Source organism: Perca flavescens, chromosome 20 (genome assembly GCF_004354835.1).
Source record: "Perca flavescens isolate YP-PL-M2 chromosome 20, PFLA_1.0, whole genome shotgun sequence".
Taxonomy (NCBI): domain Eukaryota; kingdom Metazoa; phylum Chordata; class Actinopteri; order Perciformes; family Percidae; genus Perca; species Perca flavescens.
The window spans coordinates 21,098,714-21,117,936 of NC_041350.1; the positions used below are offsets into that span (position 1 = coordinate 21,098,714).

Consider the following 19,223-nt stretch of genomic DNA (forward strand, 5'->3'; position numbering starts at 1 on the left):
ACTGGGCGTGTGAGCCCCTCCACCCTCCCATCTATGGGCTGGATGCCAAAGACCCCCCCCCCCCATCCAAAAATACACACCCACCCACCCAAACGCGCACACACACATAAATCCCTGGCTTAGCCTCAGCCCAGTGCTGGGATTACCGGATTAGAACTCTATTCCATTATCTCTCCACACTATACAGCACACACACACACAATGCCACACTGTCTTGACCAGAGAGGACAGGCTGTAGACAGACGCACTGTGTCAATCACGACACATGACATTTACACACAAGTGGATACAGTTACAGTTCACACTCACACACACAAAGCGGTTAACCGATTTCACCATTAACCGCGCTTTAAAACGTCACGGTTAATTAAATCTTAAAGGCTCCGCTACACCGAGTGTTAACGTCCGTTACATTCAAGCCATTGCCAAATGAGTTGATACAAAGCTAGCTAATTAAGACTATCAGCTCCACACAACTCTCTCTGTATTTCTCAGTATCTCTGTTTAGAAACTAGTTTCGTCCGGCAACTTTTGCACGCAGAAACTCGAGTGAAGATAAATACCTCTTCTGAAGAGTCCATCATGTTTTTTTTAATCCACCGTGTCCTCCTTGGCTACTAGCAACTGCGTGGACGAGGGGTGGGGGTGGGGTGGGGGTGGGGGTTGCACGATCACTGAAGGCTTGTATCATGTGGATGCGCAGACCGTTTTGTTGTCATTACCTAGAATTCCTCATGGGGGCGACAGAAACTACGCACTATAGCTTTAACATTGTTGTTAAGCTTGTTAATGTTACCCGTTAGCTAACATTAGCCTATTCAATGTTAACGGTGACGTTACATATAACCGCTAACTAATCAGAAGAAAACGTCTGCATTTACAGCGAGCAAGCTGACGATGGCATTACATTTGTACGAGGCAAAACAGCTCAAACATGTCACTGACGTTACCACTTAACGTTACTTACTTAGCTACTCCTCTTCATCCCCTGTGGGACGTAAGGCTGCAAAGAGATCACTCCATCGCATTTATTCCTTGGCAACATGCTGCGCATCTCCCTGTGACAGCTGCATCTTGTCTAGCAGCTCCTCCAACTTTTAGGCACACCAGCTAGCAGGGTCATTTCTAGCCCAAAAAGTGCCAAATTCTTCCTAAGGACAGCATTGTTGCTGCAAACTTGGCCTTTGTTTGTGGGGTGACTGAATCACCTCTAGTCTCTACTCTTTTCAAAAGGAATTTAAATAAAAAGGTTGTCCTCATAGAATCATTTTCAAAACATTCAAAACGGTTACTGGGTTATTTCCGTTTTAAAAGGCAGCAATAAATAACATTAAAAAATCAGCAGTAAAATTGATGAATGCATAATCATGAAACTGTGATTATTTTTCAGGCTATAATCGTACCAACAAAATCTATAATCGTTGCATCCCTATTAGGCAGCACGGTGGAGCAGTTATTAGGGTGACTCCAGTCCTGCAAGAGACGTGGACCTGAGCATCTGTGATAGCAAGCACCACCGAAGTGTCCTTGGGCAAGACACTGAATCCCTACAAACTCCAGAAAGGCTATATCATAGCTGACCCAGACCTCCGACTTCTGACCTCAAAAAGCAGAGAAACACGGGAGAAGAAGAATTCCTCTTTCAAGCACCCAAAGGCATCAAATAATTCCTCAAGGACACACACGCAAAAAAAACTGTGTGAAGAGAACTTAAGGCTATTATTAAGGCTACAATTCTGAACAATACAAGAATTATGATTATCTCACTCAAGTCATTTCAATCACAAATGTCCCTAAAGGGGCTTTGCAGTCTGTACAGCACACAACACCCTCAGTCCTTAGACACTGGGTCCAGGAATTGAGTTTATGATTTTTCTCTCAAGATTCCCAGAGAAACTATGTAGATACAAAGTGGTGGGTGCCATTTTTGGCACCCCTTGTTTTGGAAGTCAGAGTCCCATTCATTGCCTTTCCATACAATTTTGAATAGAGCGCTTCAGAAGCTTAGAAATATCTGGTTCTTTGATAATAAATCGAAAGGTACAAGCCTGTGTACATAAAAGAGAGTAGGTAACTATGACTATTTCTACTATGACATTTTGGTAAGAAACATCCAACTCTGTTATGTGAGCCTCTTACCACAGGTGGAAGCTAAATATTATGCTGTTGAGAAAACTGAAAACACAATCTGCAGCTTAAATTGGTTTACTTTTAGATACGGGGTCTTTCCTGGACAAATTCAGCAAATATGGCGCCACTTTCTGTTCCCAACTGGAATGCCAAAGAGTTATTGAATTTGTAGGGGCCAAGGATCATGGGTAATGTGTATATACACTCACCTAAAGGATTATTAGGAACACCATACTAACACTGTGTTTGACTCTATCCTGTCAGTATGGGCCAACATTTCTAAAGAATGCTTCCAGCACCTTGTTGAATCAATGACACAAAGAATTAAAGTGATGGTTAAGTAATTTCACCCTAGGGTCCTTTGCACCATGACCTTGAGCCAAACACAGCAGCAACAGCAGAGAGCAGAAGCCAGCAGGCAAGTGTTATAAACTTCTGGTGTACTTACAAACTTTCCAATCCATCATTTTAGGAGTGTATAACCTATTTGGACCCTAGGGTGAAATTACTCCGAACCATCACTTTAAGGCATTTCTGCATCCCCCCACACCATTACACCACCACCACCAGCCTGCCCAGTGGTAACAAGGCATGACGGATCCATGTTCTCATTCGGTTTACGCCAAATTCTGACTCTACCATCTGAATGTCTCAACAGAAATCGAGACTCATCAGACCAGGCAACATTTTTCCAGTCTTCACCTGTCCAATTTAGGTGAACTTGTGCAAATTGTAGCCTCATTTTCCTATTTTTAGTGTAGCCCATCCGCCTAAAGGTTGTGCGTGTTGTGGCTTCACAAATGCTTTGCTGCATACCTCGGTTGTAACGAGTGGTCATTTGAGTCAAAGTTGATCTATCAGCTTGAATCAGTCGGCCCATTTTCCTCTGATCTCTAGCATCAGCAAGGCATTTTCGTGGAAATCCCAGTAACTGAGCAGATTGTGAAATACTGAGACAAGCCCATCTGGCACCAACAACCATGCCACGCTCAAAGTTGCTTAGATCACATTTCTTTCCCATTCCGACATTCAGTTTGGAGTTCAGGAGATTGTCTAGACCTGGACCCCACCTCTAAATGCTTTAGGTGAGTGTATATACAAAATATAAAACCTAATTGATTGTTACATCATCCAGGAGAGTCTAAATTAACATGAAAGACACCAATAAAAGAACTATTCAAAAAAAGGGATTACAGAGTGGAGAAAACCCCCAGTGGCTCCTCCCATTTCATAACTATTTCTAATCCCCCTTGCATCTATAAGAGCTTGTCAGGTATGATGATTAACTGTAGAAGTCTCTCCTTACAGAGGCTTATGTGGGCTTGATAGCTTCATCATATTGTACTTTGTGATAACATTTCAGAAGGTTGGATAAAGTTGTGGTGATACGGTTCAGTGCAACAAGAGAAAAGAAAAGCACGCTAAGGAGCTACGATATGTCCTTTTCTATGTCCTCATCATCTCTGAATCAACAGATCTTCAACACAACAGAATGTGATTCGATGGTACAACATGAAATCCATCAGCCGGGTTTGACACATTTTATTTCCTCTTCCTTAATTCAGACTCATGACGTCCTTTGTTTATGCCGATCCGCCAACGTTTTTACTTTCACTTTACTTCCATCTCGCTCACTGTTTGATTTGTAACTATCTTCTCATTTATTGATGCAACTTGTGAAACAAGGAGCGCCTGGTTTGACGCAACACATCTCCCTGCTGTAACTGAAACAGTTCGTCGATTAATCGTCAGTTATTTTTTAAAGCTGGAGTGCGAACTTTTGTCTCCCCCCCTCTAGCAGTGAGAGTAATTACACAAACGCTGTCGATGCGTGCTGATGACGCATGCCTGCAGGTGATTTCTCAGCATCTCGCAGTCGATTACTTTCTCTTTTTTTCTCCTCTGAACTTCAAGGTTCTTTTTTTATCCGGAGCATCCACTGCAGTAGCTTTTCTTACTCTTCTTAGGATTTTCTGCCATACTTGTAGCTGGTTCTCCGTCGCTATGGTGTCTCAGATCTCTCCCTATTTTTTTTGCCAACTTTATTGAAACAATTATACAAGTTTACAACACCTTACAACTTACATCTAGAATTATAAACATGCCAGGGGAACTAAAGGTTGTAAAAAAAAAAAAAAAAAGGAAAAATAAATGAAAAGTTAAATATCTTGAAAGCTTACAGTGGTTATACGTTTTAACTGTAGCTTTTTTGTACTTTGTACATTCAGATATGTCTCCTCCCTTTCTTCCCCCTTCAGCTCAGGCTGGTTGATGTAAAACGCAACTCTTCTGGTGTGCCAGCACTGGAATGTTGTCACACAACTCCCGTCTACTGAGAAGTACAGTGAGCTTCTCCCGACAGTGGTAGGCTTAATCAGCATTGTGTGAACTTGTTTGACAGGGGCTGAAATGTAACGGACATCTATACATGTTCATTTATATGTAAAAAAAACTTGAACTCCAGCTTTAAAAAAAAAAAAAAAAAAAAAAAAAAAAAAAAAAAACACGAAATATTCCTGTTTCAGTTTCTAAATAAGAAGGAATTACTGTTTTCAACTCTTTACCTTCAGGTACACAACGCAAACACGCAACATTTTCTTCATTTTCTTATCCACGCGAGTTCAAATATTTCTCGACCGATCAAACTTGCATGTGTAACTTGATGTAACACAAACAAAATTTACACGACGGTGTGAATACAGTATTAGAAAACTGTGATTGGCATTTTTCACTTCTTACTTACAATTTAGAGACAAAAAATAATAATCGAAAAGACAAACAATCATCAGTTGCAGCCCTTAGTATTTCTTAGTCGTTAGAGAGACATCTCCGGGACAGCTAATGATTATATCTCCTGTCCAAATTTCCTAAGGTGCACACTATCCTCTACCTGCTGTTGTAGGTGCCACTTCAAGATTCCCCTTACACACTTGATGTCGCTATAGAAACATTTACAGTGTTTGCATGTGTGTCTCAAGCAGACATATAAAAGGAACAAATTCCACAGTGAGTGAGTGTTTTACTGCGAGAAGAAAAAAAAAGGTGGCTGCAGAGACGTTTTTCACTTACATAGTCATGGAAGGCCTTTGCCTCACTGGAGTGCTCGCAGGTCTCCCTCCGGTCTGGAGCTGCACAATACAAATCCCAGAATACACTGAAATGGGAAGGAGGAGGAGAGAGTCAAAGGTTACCATACAGAGCAATACAAGCAAATGTGTAACGGCTATTCATAACCCATTCACACACTCTCACCATCTCCCTAGCGCTCTTAAACTGCCTCTTAAACACTTGAGCATAAGAGGGACATGATGCCAGTGTTGCCCCCTCAATCAACCTCTCACTCACTCAAAAATACACACACACACACTTACATGGACCTCTCATTGACAGCATCCATGTATTTACCCTAAACTTTAACTGTTACACTAAGCATAAATTTACAGATAAACTCAATCCCTAAAATACCCTCTTTTACCAGCAGCGACTGGTATATGGCCTCATCGTGAGCAGACACATATACATAAACTGTTTTCATAACAGCTTTTGTTTCAGTTTATTAGAACACCGTAAGTGGAAAATACCAAACGCACACGCCTAACAACGCTAACTGCTTGTGTGCTACCTGTCTAAGAGGCCTTAATTGAATCAGTCTTTGCGCATTGATTTAGTAAAAGTGCTATAAACAGAGTGAAACAGCAGCATGGCTAACGAAAGGACTAATCAGGCAGCCACTTCACATGTCCTGACAATCTGCGATGCACACAGACATGTTGAATCCCACACCCTGGATTCTTTTTTTTCATACACCTCTGCACTTCATATTTCATATTTGGGAGGCTTACTACAGTACTCCTCTTGAGCTCCAGTGAGAGTTGTTTGAGCGTATAAAGAGGAATTTATGGAATATTTTTATCTAAAAAAAAAAAAAAGTTGTATCCTGGAACTTCCTCCTTCCACAAGAAGACAGAGTGCATGGGTTGAGCTAGAGATGAAAAGGATGTCAGTGTGTTGCTCAAGGACATCAACAGGGAGAAATGCTTAGAGGCTACTGGACTTAATCCCTCGAAACCAGTCGAAAAAAAAATGATCTCCTTTTTTCACTACAAGCCTAAAACAAGGAGATAGGAAGAAAAGGAGGAGAATGGTTTGCCACAGATAAAAGACAACATCCATTTTATACTTTATACTTATTTTATTATAATTTGTAAAGAAATAACCTACACCTAGATTGAAGTCCTTCACTGAACAAGAAAACAAAGCTATTCTATGGATTTATCCAGACTTGTATGCTTTCAAAATTATTATTCTGTTGCTTCGTTTTCTTTTTATTAAAACATGTCCTTGGTCTCATATTGCTGATGGTGCTCTATAAGCTTGCCGTTCATTCTTCTGACTCAGCAGAGCCACCGCCTGAGGTGAAAAGTTACACTAGATGCTGAACTTTTTAAAGACCATTTAAGAATATATTTACAAGTCTGTAATTCTAAATCCATAGGTTCTCAAATATTTGTTCCTTTGGAATATGTACAGTTCTAATATCAGTACAGTGTCCTTCAGCAACACAGTGAATCTATTGTGAATCCAGTGGTACCGTTTTTGTAGCGGTGCTTTAATCTTCCTGAGGAAGGAGCAAGTGAAAAGACTGCTGCATGTAAACGTGGGTTTTACACTAAGGGAGTTTTCACACATGAAAGTCCGAACCAAGGTCCAGACCAAGGTTCATGTTTTTGTTACATTGTATACATTTGATCCGGTAAGTTGTGGTTTCACACTGCAGTTTTGCAAGCGCACTAAAGATCTCTACGTGACAAACCTACGTCCTGCCGTCATCACATACGTGAGCTACGTCTCCAGATACTTCTAACTGATTGGTTTGTTGAAGGGCTTCCTCGTCCTCTCATATCCTCTCTCTGTGTCGGAGCTTCCCCGGTCTTGTAACACAAGGAGAGCCTGCCAGAGCTTCTTGCATTTGGTCCAAAAGTCCGAACCATCCAAAAAATGCTTTCACACTATAAACGAACCGGACCATGGTTCAGTTTGGTCCGGACCGAGACCACCTCTTTTTATCGGACCAAAATTTGGTCTTTTGATCCGGACCGCGGTCCGGGGGAGGTTTTACACCTGTAATTTTGGTTCGGATCAAACTAAAAAGTCCGAAAGTCCGGACCAAACAAGGTATGTGTGAAAACGCCCTAAAAAACATATACTGAATTGCCTGTAAACATGTGGTGCAATTCACTTCCTCATCCGGATTCCTTGTAAACTGAGTGACTGTGAACCACGGGTGACAGCTCCGTCCAAAAACAAGTGAAACTGCCGATCGGTGCTCAAGCTGAGCCCTAGGGGTCAAATCTTAGCCAGGGGCAGAAATGACAGGAGGGGAGGGGGGAGATGACACAAAGGAAGATGGAATGCAAAGGGTTAATCTGCTAAGAATCCCTCTCCCACATGAACAAAGGAGAAAAGTGGGAGGTTGGGGGGCACACAAAGGGTGACGAGGGGGTGAATAGGGGGAGGGGAATATGGGGGGGTCCATTCCCAACCATCTGGATCTATTGTTTCAGGAACGGGGGGGTGAAGGACGGAGAACTGGAGGAGAGGAGAGGGGAGAAGACGGGGAGGGAGGGGGGTCACGCCCTCGATGAGTCTGGTCAACCCCAAGGCTGAGACTCTTCTAGACCTCCCACCTATGGAAGTCATTTTTAAATCATGACTGGGGGGGGACAAGTACCATTAATTAACATGTAACATGAATATCTGTATGTTTATATAAAAAGTTGAATATATTCAATATTTAATTATGGCTCTTCCATGACCCTTCAGACCGTGGAAGCTCAAATGAAGCTACCGTTTGTGCGTATGACAGTAATGAATTACGTAGGGTCGGGATGGACAGCAGAGCCCCATCAACAGGGTTGGGTATCGTTTGGATTTTAACGATTTTGATTCTGCTCATCGATTCCACTTATTAACGATTCTTCTCCGAATCTTTGAGTGGCGGAGTGAAAACAGGTCACATGCTTATTGCACAGAAGAAAAACGTATTATTGATTTGCCTAATTTGAGTTTTGGTTGTGGGGCAGCTTAGGACATGTACTGTGAAAACGGTTTACACGCTCAAGCAAATAACATGGAAAGGCTAACTGTATTAAATCAAACAAGGAAGAAGAAAAAAAAAAAAAAAACTGTAATCGACACTTACCACCACCACGAATGGAGGAATCCGGGAGGCTCCCCTAATGTAATATTCTTCTCCCATCGAATCTAGAGGAGAGGAGAGAAGAGTCACTTGCGGCCACTAGAGAGGAGGATTATGTCTGCAGGTCCAGGGGTTAAGAACATATAATCAGTTAGTCTCAAACTGTCAATGGCCTCGGATATGAACACGGGCATCTTTCTGGCTCCGTCGATCTCCGTCTTCTCGACTCTCTTCCTTCCATTATATCTCTGTTCCTTTTTTACATGTGAAATGTGTTTTGGTACCAGGAACGACGTATACCCATTCACCGCTAGCCTGTCTACACCCAAAAGGGCTGTTGGGAAGAAATGTATACAAACACTACAATGCCTACATATGTCTACAATGTCCACAGACAGTTGTTCTTACACTAAGATTATCCATGACAGGGAGCATGATCTGGTGTAACTTTATAGGATTTCCTTTTGAAAAATTGATACACGTCATGCTCTGTAATCATGTTTAGCATGTTTGCACTGACAACACAAGTCCACTATGGCTGGGTTATCGTATCTACAGTTTGAATAATGAGGAAAGCTGTTTGTTCACATTCATTAGTCATCAAGGCCCATGTGACATGCGTTTGATTTCCTGGCTGGAGATTTTTCATCAATTCTTTATCTCATCTCGCTAGCTCTAGATAAGCAATTTTCACAAAATAACATAAAAACTATAACATAAACTAGTTACGGTCATGGATGTCATCTTACCTCAGACAGGAAGGTCTGTGCGGACTTCTGTGCTCCCACATGTAGCAGGTATTCGTACACATATAATGCTAACCTGAAATGCAAAGAAAAAAAAAATGTTAGTGACTAAATTCAGCCTCCTTTATTTGCGAGACAGCCTCAGACTCTTCCTTCCTAACTTGCCTATTTTGCAACTAAGACTTGATTTATTCGGGCGGCCCACTTCGTTCACAACCAAAAGCAGAGCAACAAAACAAATTTCAACCAAACTGTCCCATAAACTCTAAGCCCCTTGAGCTAATAGTCGAGAACTTTTCCGGGGACTAAACGTTATTTCAGTTTTTTGTGTTTGCATCTTTTGTGCACCACATCTGAAAAAAAACAAAGACTAGGTATTAACAGAACAACTTTGGATTTGCTTGAAATAACAGAGTCACGCTGTTCTTGTAAATTTACTGTTGTGTGACAATGATGTTTGAATGGATGCTGGAAAAGAGACATGCAGAGGTGGCAGGAGTGACAAGTCAAGATGCCCGTCTCCAGTAGGCAGGATGAGGGAGTGCTTTTCTGGTTAAGCACATAACATATCCAACAATTAGCAGATACAAGGGAAAGGTTACATTTTGTTTTTCTTGCTTGTTGACTTCTTTTATCTCGTTTGTTGCTCAATATGCTAGTGAACCCTGCATTGAGTGCAGTTAGGTTCACTTCAAGACTGTGGAACCATTGGCGTTTTAGTCTATATGCTAATATCTGAACACTCTTTGTGCATTGTGGAAGTCTGACTGTTGTAGTCATTTCTTATGTGTTTTATCTTGTATTTGTCTGTTTAGCTATGTTTTGTATTGTGCTATGGACCATTTTTTGTGTGTGTCCTGAATAAAGAATATGATGAATATATAGACATGTCGGCTGCATAACTGTAATTTAAACATCAATGACGTTAAGAGCTTCCCATCCCGAATCCTAATATTAACACAAGCAACATCCGGTGTTTGCTTGCAGTATAAATGAATGATGTACACAAGTCGTTGCTGCCTCGAGGCTTATGTTTGACCAGTCAGCAACCTTAAGTACTGTTGCCTTCACTTTGATAGTTGCCAGTCGGCCGTAAAGTACTGCTTTAGGAGCAGGGACTTTTGGGAGGGTAGAAACCACGACCCCATAACTAAAAATGTCTCTAGGTTCCTGTGGTTGAAATGCAGGTAAATTTCTAGAGTATCTCCCCAAAAGGTTCCTTGGTTTCTGGACGTCTTGCAATTGAAAACAGGGCCACATCTTCTCAGCTGCACTTACAGTGGCCTGTATAGTTCTGCCACTAATGTCCATGGGCATCTTACCTACCCTAAGCATCCAGTCGTCAAATCACAGCAGAAGCTGAAAAAAACCCTGCTGACCTGTATGAAAAATATTATGATCTGAATGAAAACACCAAATACTGAAAGAATAGCTGCACACGACAAGCATTCCCACTAATTCCAACTATATTTTAAAAGCTCTTGCCTGGAATTTTTTGTAATCATTATAACCAGCCACACTTGATAACAGAAATCCAACAGGGTCTATTAACAGACACCAGAACCGCGCTGTGGAGTGGGAAACCCCACTGGCCCAACATTGCACTCCTAACGCCTTCACTTAGTCGTGTTTAATAGGCTGTTAATGGACCATCAATCGACCAGCAGCGTGAATATGACAGGGGCCTGTGTGGCCAGAGCAGACAGTCCTCTGACAGGCCAATAAGGTCCTAATGAGAAGGACAGTAGCTCAATGTCATAGTCCCCATCATTAGTCAATGAACTGATCAATGAAACGTGGTTTTGAGATAATACGGCTGTTGTGCAGTTCATTTTTAACCACTCATAGCCCATTTGCTTTTGTTGTTAAATGGTGTGATGAAGATTATGTTTATTTCAGCACATTTAGTGCCATTAAGCCTCGTAACATATGTAGTTGGACAAGAAAAGTTTGGGATAGGAAGCTGATAGGTATCACGTTTAACACAGTGTTCTAAAGACAATACATAGGGTACGTTTTAATAACTGTACTGAATTTGCCACAGCATAATTTATCTATACATTTCTGCATCACCATGCTCCTATGATACTCAGTGATAATAGTGCGTTCCATTTACCTCGGAGCTGGGAATGACGTCACACCCGAGTTAAATGCGTTCCATTTACAAGTCTGATTTTTAATTGTGGGGTAGCTTTAGCCAGGTTAGCCACCGTTAGTAATACCAGTTGTTAACAATGCATTACGCTGTTTTGTTGTGCATACAAACAGCTTAACATGTCCACAGATAGATGTTGATCAGGACTGTGTGTATGGCTGATTTATGCCGTTTATCCATTACACGGTACCTGCTCGACTCGCCATTTTTGTTTTTCCATTAGGAAAAACAGTACCTGGTACTAGCGGAGGTACTTAAAGTATCACTTCTGTCGAGGTTCGAAGCGAGCTGAGTCGATACCAAAAGGTGACGTGGACCTGCAGACTACTGACTGGTCGGAGAAAATAGTTACCAATCACTGCGTCATCATCGCTAGCGACAGACGGGGGTGTCCTGAACAAACCCGCCATTTTTAAATAGTTTAACCAGCGGTTTTGAAACAAAATTTGTCTTCTGGCTGCGGCAACGGCCACATGCCGAGAATCTAAAACAACACACCTTCGATGTTTGCGTGTGTCGCGTTCGGTCACGGCAGTTTCCTGCGGCGGCGCTATGACGACCAGCCACGCTCGCCCCACGCATGAGGCGGTACTAAATCTGCAATGGAAAAAGGAGGACGGGGCACCGAGGCCAAGTCGAGCCGAGCAGAGCTGGTACTAGCAATGGGTAAGCACCATTTGTGAGACACAGATTAGACAGAAGTGCTAATAACTGTACGTTACAACAGCTTTCACTGCTGCTGATGCACGGGGCAGCCATGTTGAATTTTGAGCTCGAGGTACTAGGAGGTTGTCCCGATTTCCCAACTCGGAAATCCGAGTTCAGGGAGCATGTTTCCAACTTTTCCGACCTCCAAGTACAAATGGAACGCACTATAAAAGGTGAAACCCTCTTTCCTAAAAGCCTCCTTTGAACAGACTGCTTTGGAGTGAATATAAGGAACTTGTGACACCACAGAAATCAAACTGGATTGGTTGATTAATCAGTCAACTACTTTGGTAACCGATTAATCACTCAATGTTTCAAGAAAATATGCCAAAACAAATGACGACTCCAGGATCACAAGTGTGAGAATTTTTCTTGGTCTTACGATATACCAAACTGAATATTGTATTGTATTCAATGATGTCACCGTTTTTCTGATGTTTTATTGACCAAAGGATTAAAACAGAAGAAATTGAAATCAAATTAATTGATAATGAAAATAATCGCTATCACAATTTGGATCATTTTAAAGTCCCTGAAGAATAACTAGGCATGATCGATCAGATGTCTTTCCTGAGGATTTTCTCTACTTTTATGGTTCTTCCATTATAGTTTGTATTTTCTATTTATTGTTTTATGTTTTTTATGATCACACACGCACTGTTATTGCTTATATAGTTTTTTATGAATATCCATTTAGGAACAAGTGTTGCAAATGATCTTAGGCTATAAATGCTATAATATATGGCATTGGCATTAGTCTATTTAGTTAATAGTCTACACTTAAGTGTGTCCCTATGAAAATAACCATAAACAAAGTAAATGCCCACATGGGGGATAGTAAAGCCCTGCACATTTTTGTGTACGGGTAAAGGCGAGAATTAACTAATTTAGTTATTATTTTTGCTAAATGCCTCGAATCAAGCTACAGATGAGGTGAGCACATGGGAGCATTGGAGGAAAAGAAATGGCAACAATTGCTGTAATGTGTTATAATGGAGATACAATCCGTGCCAGACCAGTTCTTACTATGATATGCAAATGTTTAAAACATGCATTGTTAGTATGCAAAATATGTAATCCCTTAAAGATATGAATAGGCAAATGTATAATAACTTTAGTACGGAGCCAATGGTCGCCAATGATCACACCTTGCCCTTCACAATGCAACATTTTCTAAACGTTATCACAGGAGGGGTGGCAGCTGGCAGATTTAAATGCTTGCTTCTTAAGAATTCTATAATTACATGTGTTTTCTTAAACATGGCAAAAGATCTAAATCCGAAAGCAACAAAGTTATTATTCAGGCGTGACACATGAGTTCTGCTTGGATGTCAAAGCAATCTGCACGCCACATACTAATGAGCACACACAATAAATGGCATTTGGTATGATAAAGTAGGACAATGCTAATAATTCAGACAAAACTATAGATGGAAGTGTTTACGTCAGCCTACCTCTACTTTCTCATAGGGCTGTGCAATTAATCGCAATGTAATCGTGATTATGATTTCGGCTCCAATGATCACAAAAACAGAATAATCGAGAAAAACAATTATTAAACTCATTACATTTTGCAAGTAAACTCTTATTTTCTCGTGTTGTGAACTGTTAATTTAACTTTTTCCAGTTTTTTTTAAGTTCAATAATTGCAACATCTTTCCAGAAGTCAACGAGTAATCGTGTTCAATTATCGTGATTTCAATATTGACCAGAATAATCGTGATTAGATTTTTTTCCCCATAATCGAGCAGCCCTACTTTCTCACCAACCTTGTCTATATAACATGGGCACTGAAACAGCCATGCCTGGACTACATACTGCTGGTCATTACGAGGGCTCGTCAGCAGTCCATATTAGAGCTGGGCAATATATCGATATTATATCGATATCGTCTTAGATTTTGGATATCGTGATATGGCACAGATGGGTTTTAAGGCTGCATTACAGTAAAGTGATGTCATTTTCTGAACTTACCAGACTGTTGTAACTGTTCTATTATTTGCCCTTACCCACTTAGTCATTATATCAACAATACTGATGATTATTCATCACAAATCTCATTGTGTAAATATTTTGTGAAAGCACCAATAGTCAACACTACAATATCGTTGCAGTATCAAATATCATGATATTTGAATTTCTCCATATCGCCCAGCCCTAGTCCATATACAATAAACCCCTTTTCTGACTTAACTGACTCAGTGGTTGAATGGGTCCTCGGGACCTGGGCTGAGCATTAGGGTTGGGTACTTAAACCCGGTGCTAATACGGTACCGGTGCCAAAACGACCCGTAAAATGCAAGAAATAGATCATGTTAAAAAATAGAAACCAAAATGTTTGGAATTTTTTTTTTTTTCCTTTTGAGAAAAAAGGTACAAGACAGATGACTAAAGGAATGCAATTTCATTTTTTGACCGGACTGAATAGCAACGCTTATTTCGGTGCCTCATTTTCGGTGCCACTTAAATGCCCACGCTTCTCTCTGATGCTCCGAAATGGACGTTAGAAGCAACCGAAGCATCGCTGCACGGGACGCCCGTTAACACTACTCTTGGCAGGTAACGTTAGCCTACCGTTAGCTAGTAACTGGCTTAAACACGGTTAAAGTGCTGACAGCTAAACGCTGTAAAGTGTGACTGTATTTCACTGTAGAGGATTCCAACAGCGGGACGTAACAGTGTGCAGCTGCCGTTGTCGAAAAAACAACACAGACGGTGTGTTTTCTTGAAACTAGTAAGCCTCGTGGTGCATTCAAATATATTGGAAAATACCCATTTACTGGTTGTTTTTGTCATTTTACACAGCAATTTACTGGTGAAGTAAGTTATTGTTATAAGATATTATTACATTTTTAATAAATCATTACATTTTGACCACATGGCCTTAGCAATAAACAAGCCATTCTTAAATGTCGCAGACTGTAATTTGGCGATCTTCGGTTCAGGCACTGGCACTGTTTTGAAAGTATCGTTTTAGCACCGGTATCGGAAAACCCCCAAACGATACCCAACCCTACTGAGCATAGGATGGACAACCCTTTTTTTTTTTTTTTTTTTTTTTTTTAAAATGGCTTTACATTATGGATAGCATAGGAATTTCCTTTTAAAAGTTATTGACATTTGAATTTCATTTAAGTGATACCACCACTTGTTGAAGACAAAATATATATATGAGAGAAAAAGTTAGAGTGCAAGAGAGACAGAGCAGCCAGAGAGAACAGAAACTGAAACTCTGCTTGGCACTTATGTAATTCAATACTTTGTAATTTTATAGTTTATCTGTAACACGCGTGGGACCACAGTCGCAGACATGAGTCTCGCCAAATGATTCTGACCACATATTAAAGTGTGACGTGTTATACTATGAACGGGTCAACTGCAGGTTGAACATGCGTTTAGTGACCCCTCCTGTATAAAGTGATAGTAGTTTCAATGGGCACTGTATGCGTGTCTGTGTGTGTACAGCAGGCCATCCTGCACGGAAGGTAATAAATGGCTGAGCTTCCCCTCCTGCAGATTGTCACCAAGATAAGAAAACATACATGAGCAGGCAGACATCCAGATGAACAAACAAACAAAGCAAAAGCGGCCTTGAATTCTAAACTTCCCGGAATTGGTTAATATTATTTAATGTATTGCATCTACAATACTGTACAAATATCTAACAGCAACAATATCCTGGCTGCACCAACTTACTTATTCAACACAGAGAGTGGGACAGATTGGTTGTTGTACAAATGACCGATGCTCTTATGAGGCTAAACACACATAAACCACCACTTTAGCCAGGGGAATCTGACCACTTTCTGAGGCTCCTAGCAATTTGTAGGTCACAAAGCTCTTTGTGACCGCTGGTGTAGAGTGTAAGGCACTGCCACTTGCAAGTCAGTCTAGTATTGAGCCACACACACACAAAGATTTTAACTCTGCACTTTGCGGTCTACTGATCACACTTTAACACATGTAGATCCCCTGCATCTATACTGATTTTGACAGTTTTGAAATGCCTGGCAAAAGCTCACAGGATGCGTTAAGACACAGCATGTGCTTCAAATATTGATACTGTTTGCTTCTCCCTGTTCACTGCAGGTTTACTGGCTTGCTTAACATATGTGCAGCTTTCTAAAAGAGTTTGACGAGAAGAAAATAGCTAAGGACTCGGTCTTACGTCTGGGGATACGAGGATCACACTGTAGATCTTCCCCCCCCCCACCACCCCCCAAGAGGCCTTCAATGAAATTTTTATGTGTGGTGTGTGTATGTGTGTTTTTGTGTGGGTTGCAAAAGGGGCTGCGTGTGCGTGCACCTGGCCTACTGCATTATTAAAGCTCAGAAGCTAGCTCATAGAAAAGGAAGAGAAGTTTGAGGAGGAGGGGGGGTAAAAAGAGGGAGCAGCTGTAGGATAGTGGCGTGAAGGCAGAGGAGAAAAAATAGTTTTGACTGGAATATAAGAGGGGGCATGACCCATTTGTATAGAAGAAGAAACAATAGGTGGTACAGGGATCAGAGGAACAGTCAAGTCAGGATGGAGAGGAAAATAGAAGAAAAGCAGTGGTTGTTTTTGACAGCCAGAATGTGAAATTATATTCATAAGGCAAGGTAAAAAAAATCTGAATGGTAGCTCCAGCAACCCTTACAGCCTAGTTTTTGAGGTTATATGACCTGGTGACACCAACGTTTTACACCATATTGCTGGAATCACACTCTACTGGCTTTTGATTTCTGCATTTTCCCCATCCTCTCTCAAGCTGAAACTAGATTTTCTTCCATCACACTACGCAAGGTGACCTCCTGACCTCCCTCCCCGCCATTCCCACTTACATTCTGAGATGGGACATTAGTGCCAGCATACGCTTACTCCCATAAAGTGAGAAAACTCCCTGATGTACACCATTGGCACACCTGACATCCTGCCTGAGGCTCACGACAAAACCCCCTCTTTAAACATGGATGAGTCTGCCCACCATATCTCCCTCTCTTCTGTCTCTTTCTTTCTCTCCTGTCTCTCTCAACTCTGACGCAAAGCTGAGAGCAGCTGCTTCAGTCTGTCTCAATAATTCAACGCTGAAGCGAGGGATGAGGACTTTGAGGAGCAGCAAAAGATGGGAAGTGAGAGTTGGGAGGCAGATGAAGAAAGACATTAGAAGAGCGATGCATAAAGACATTAGAAGAGCGATGCATAAAGAAAGAATAAAGAATTTGGGTTCACAACACAGCGAAAGAAGTTGTGAGTTTAAAGGTAATGGGATGCCTGCTGGCATATACAGTATTCACCCAAACATACACGAGTCTGACAACTCTGTCCCACTCGAGTTCCCTTATCTGCTGACTGGTCCAGCCAGCCAGAGTGAGCATTTGTAGTGTTCAACCCATCCGCTGTGAGGAATAAAGCCATAAGCATTCACCTGTGGGCTCCTACCACTTATATAACTCTAGGTTCTTCAGCTGTATTGTAATATAAACTACCATTTTCCATTAACACAGCACATGGCTCTAAAACAATTGCATCTAACAAAGTTTAATGAAAGCATGTACAGGTCTTAGTTGGCTTTGTTTGCGGTGACTATTAAGCAAAGAAAGTTCCCTGCAGATACTGGCTTCTATTTCAGAATAGATGCATAGAAGTGTGTTGAATTCATATCCCAGAGTATGTTGAAGCCCCTGCAGATTGTTTAGTTGTGGGGTAAACGTGAGGTATCCATCTCGTGAGCGAACAACAGACATCGAGACGGTGGCGTGCAGACAAAGGGATTGGAGGGCTACAGCTCCCCAAGCTAACGCCACCTAAGCTTCCTGACAAAACAGCCACTGAAACGCCTGTGTTTGGGTCTCCTACAGCAGGCGGTGGCGGCAAATCACAAGCAGTTTATCTCCAGCACTTATTCGCACAACTCGGGGTGACTGAAGGAAATCTGTACGGGCCACAAAAGTTATGAGGCGCAGCTCTCCTTGCTCGGAGATCGTAGCGGCGGGTCTCCGCTGAGCGCACACACACACACACGGATACAATGTAGCCAGCGTTCAGAGACGGAGTATCATTGTGGAACAATTCTAGAACACGTTCCTGTGCTATTTTGTGACAAAGCCCCAAACAGCTGTATTCTATTTTTACCTGCTGCTTCCGCGGGGCGACACAAAAGCCAGCTAGCTACAATGAACAGCGTCACTCCAAATGCATTGTTCCTCACACTGAGGCGAGGGAATAGATGGTACTAAAGTGGGATCCCCATCAATGTTCCTCATAGGCAATTCAGCCCCGAGTGCACATTGTACATTATTACTGGGAACATGTGCAGCAACACTCCCTCCTTGTAGAAGTGGTGCAACTTTGGTCGCTGAAACAGCCAGTCTTTGTTTTGAATTTGAAAGAAACAAGAAAGACACGAGTGAAACTGGCAGTGTGGCTAGCTGCCTGGGCTAACTTAGCAGCCATGCCTGTGTAGTTGGAAGATGCAAGAGGCACCACGACACAAAAAGTGGAAAACATAACGAACAAACTATCACAGCATCACTTTTGTAGCTTGTATGTTAATTTGAAAAAAAAGACGTTGCTGAACATGCGTGCTCCTGCTGAAGTGACTGAGCTGCCTCACATCTGTTAGCAAGTTTAGCTAGCACACTCTTCTTGGCTGGATCTCTGTTGTGACAGTGCAATAATTTACTTACTTTTCTCTTGCTTGGCTATCGGAGGGGACCACAGCTCCTTTACCCTTGCCGTACATCTTGGAGGATGTTCTGATACTTTATTTTATCCCACTCGACACCTGTCAAAGAAAGCTACCAGGAAAACCTACTATCTCCATAGCTACCCAGTTAGTGTTGTCTCCCTATCTCTCCCTTGCGCTCTCTTTGCACCGGTTTCCTTTTTTTCTACATCCCCAACATTGCCCACAAATCAGGCAGGGTTTCAGCCGGGGGTAACTTGAAACAGTCCACTGGTGGAGCTTTTTTTTTTTTTTCAATCGCTGTTCCTGGATTCAGCTCACGCCCCCCCTGTTGTGAGAGGGTGGGGGCTTCTTAAAGCCACAGTGTCTCAGATTTTGTCGACTTCGCTCAAGTTCAAGGTCTCTTCTGAAGGCCTTTAAGTTCAGGCCTTACATTGCATTGTGTTCATGTACAATACCAAAATGCAAATACTAATGGCTATTACTATTTTGAAACTTAACCATGAAATTTAACCATGATATGTATGTACCATGATTTGTCCTAATGTCACACCAGAAGGGCACTTGATTGGCCCAAATGCCCACCTGGGTTGGCCTAAATTCCCCCTGAAGTGCCCCTG

At 41.8% G+C, this 19,223-nt stretch overlaps 1 protein-coding gene across 2 annotated transcripts in view; it reads right to left on the reverse strand.

The window, feature by feature from the left end:
* zgc:110158 (single-stranded DNA-binding protein 3) overlaps positions 1 to 18,813 on the reverse strand; it is a 45,346-nt gene extending 26,533 nt beyond the window's left edge. For both annotated transcript variants that reach the window (XM_028566121.1, XM_028566120.1), the window contains exons 1-4: positions 18,605 to 18,813; positions 9,079 to 9,151; positions 8,333 to 8,394; positions 5,200 to 5,284 (exon numbers count right to left, since the gene is read on the reverse strand). In XM_028566121.1, the coding sequence (XP_028421922.1) occupies positions 5,200 to 5,284; positions 8,333 to 8,394; positions 9,079 to 9,151; positions 18,605 to 18,660 (276 nt within the window). In that variant the 5' untranslated portion in view covers positions 18,661 to 18,813. The remainder of the gene's footprint in view (positions 1 to 5,199; positions 5,285 to 8,332; positions 8,395 to 9,078; positions 9,152 to 18,604) is intronic.
* Positions 18,814 to 19,223: the final 410 nt, after the last annotated feature.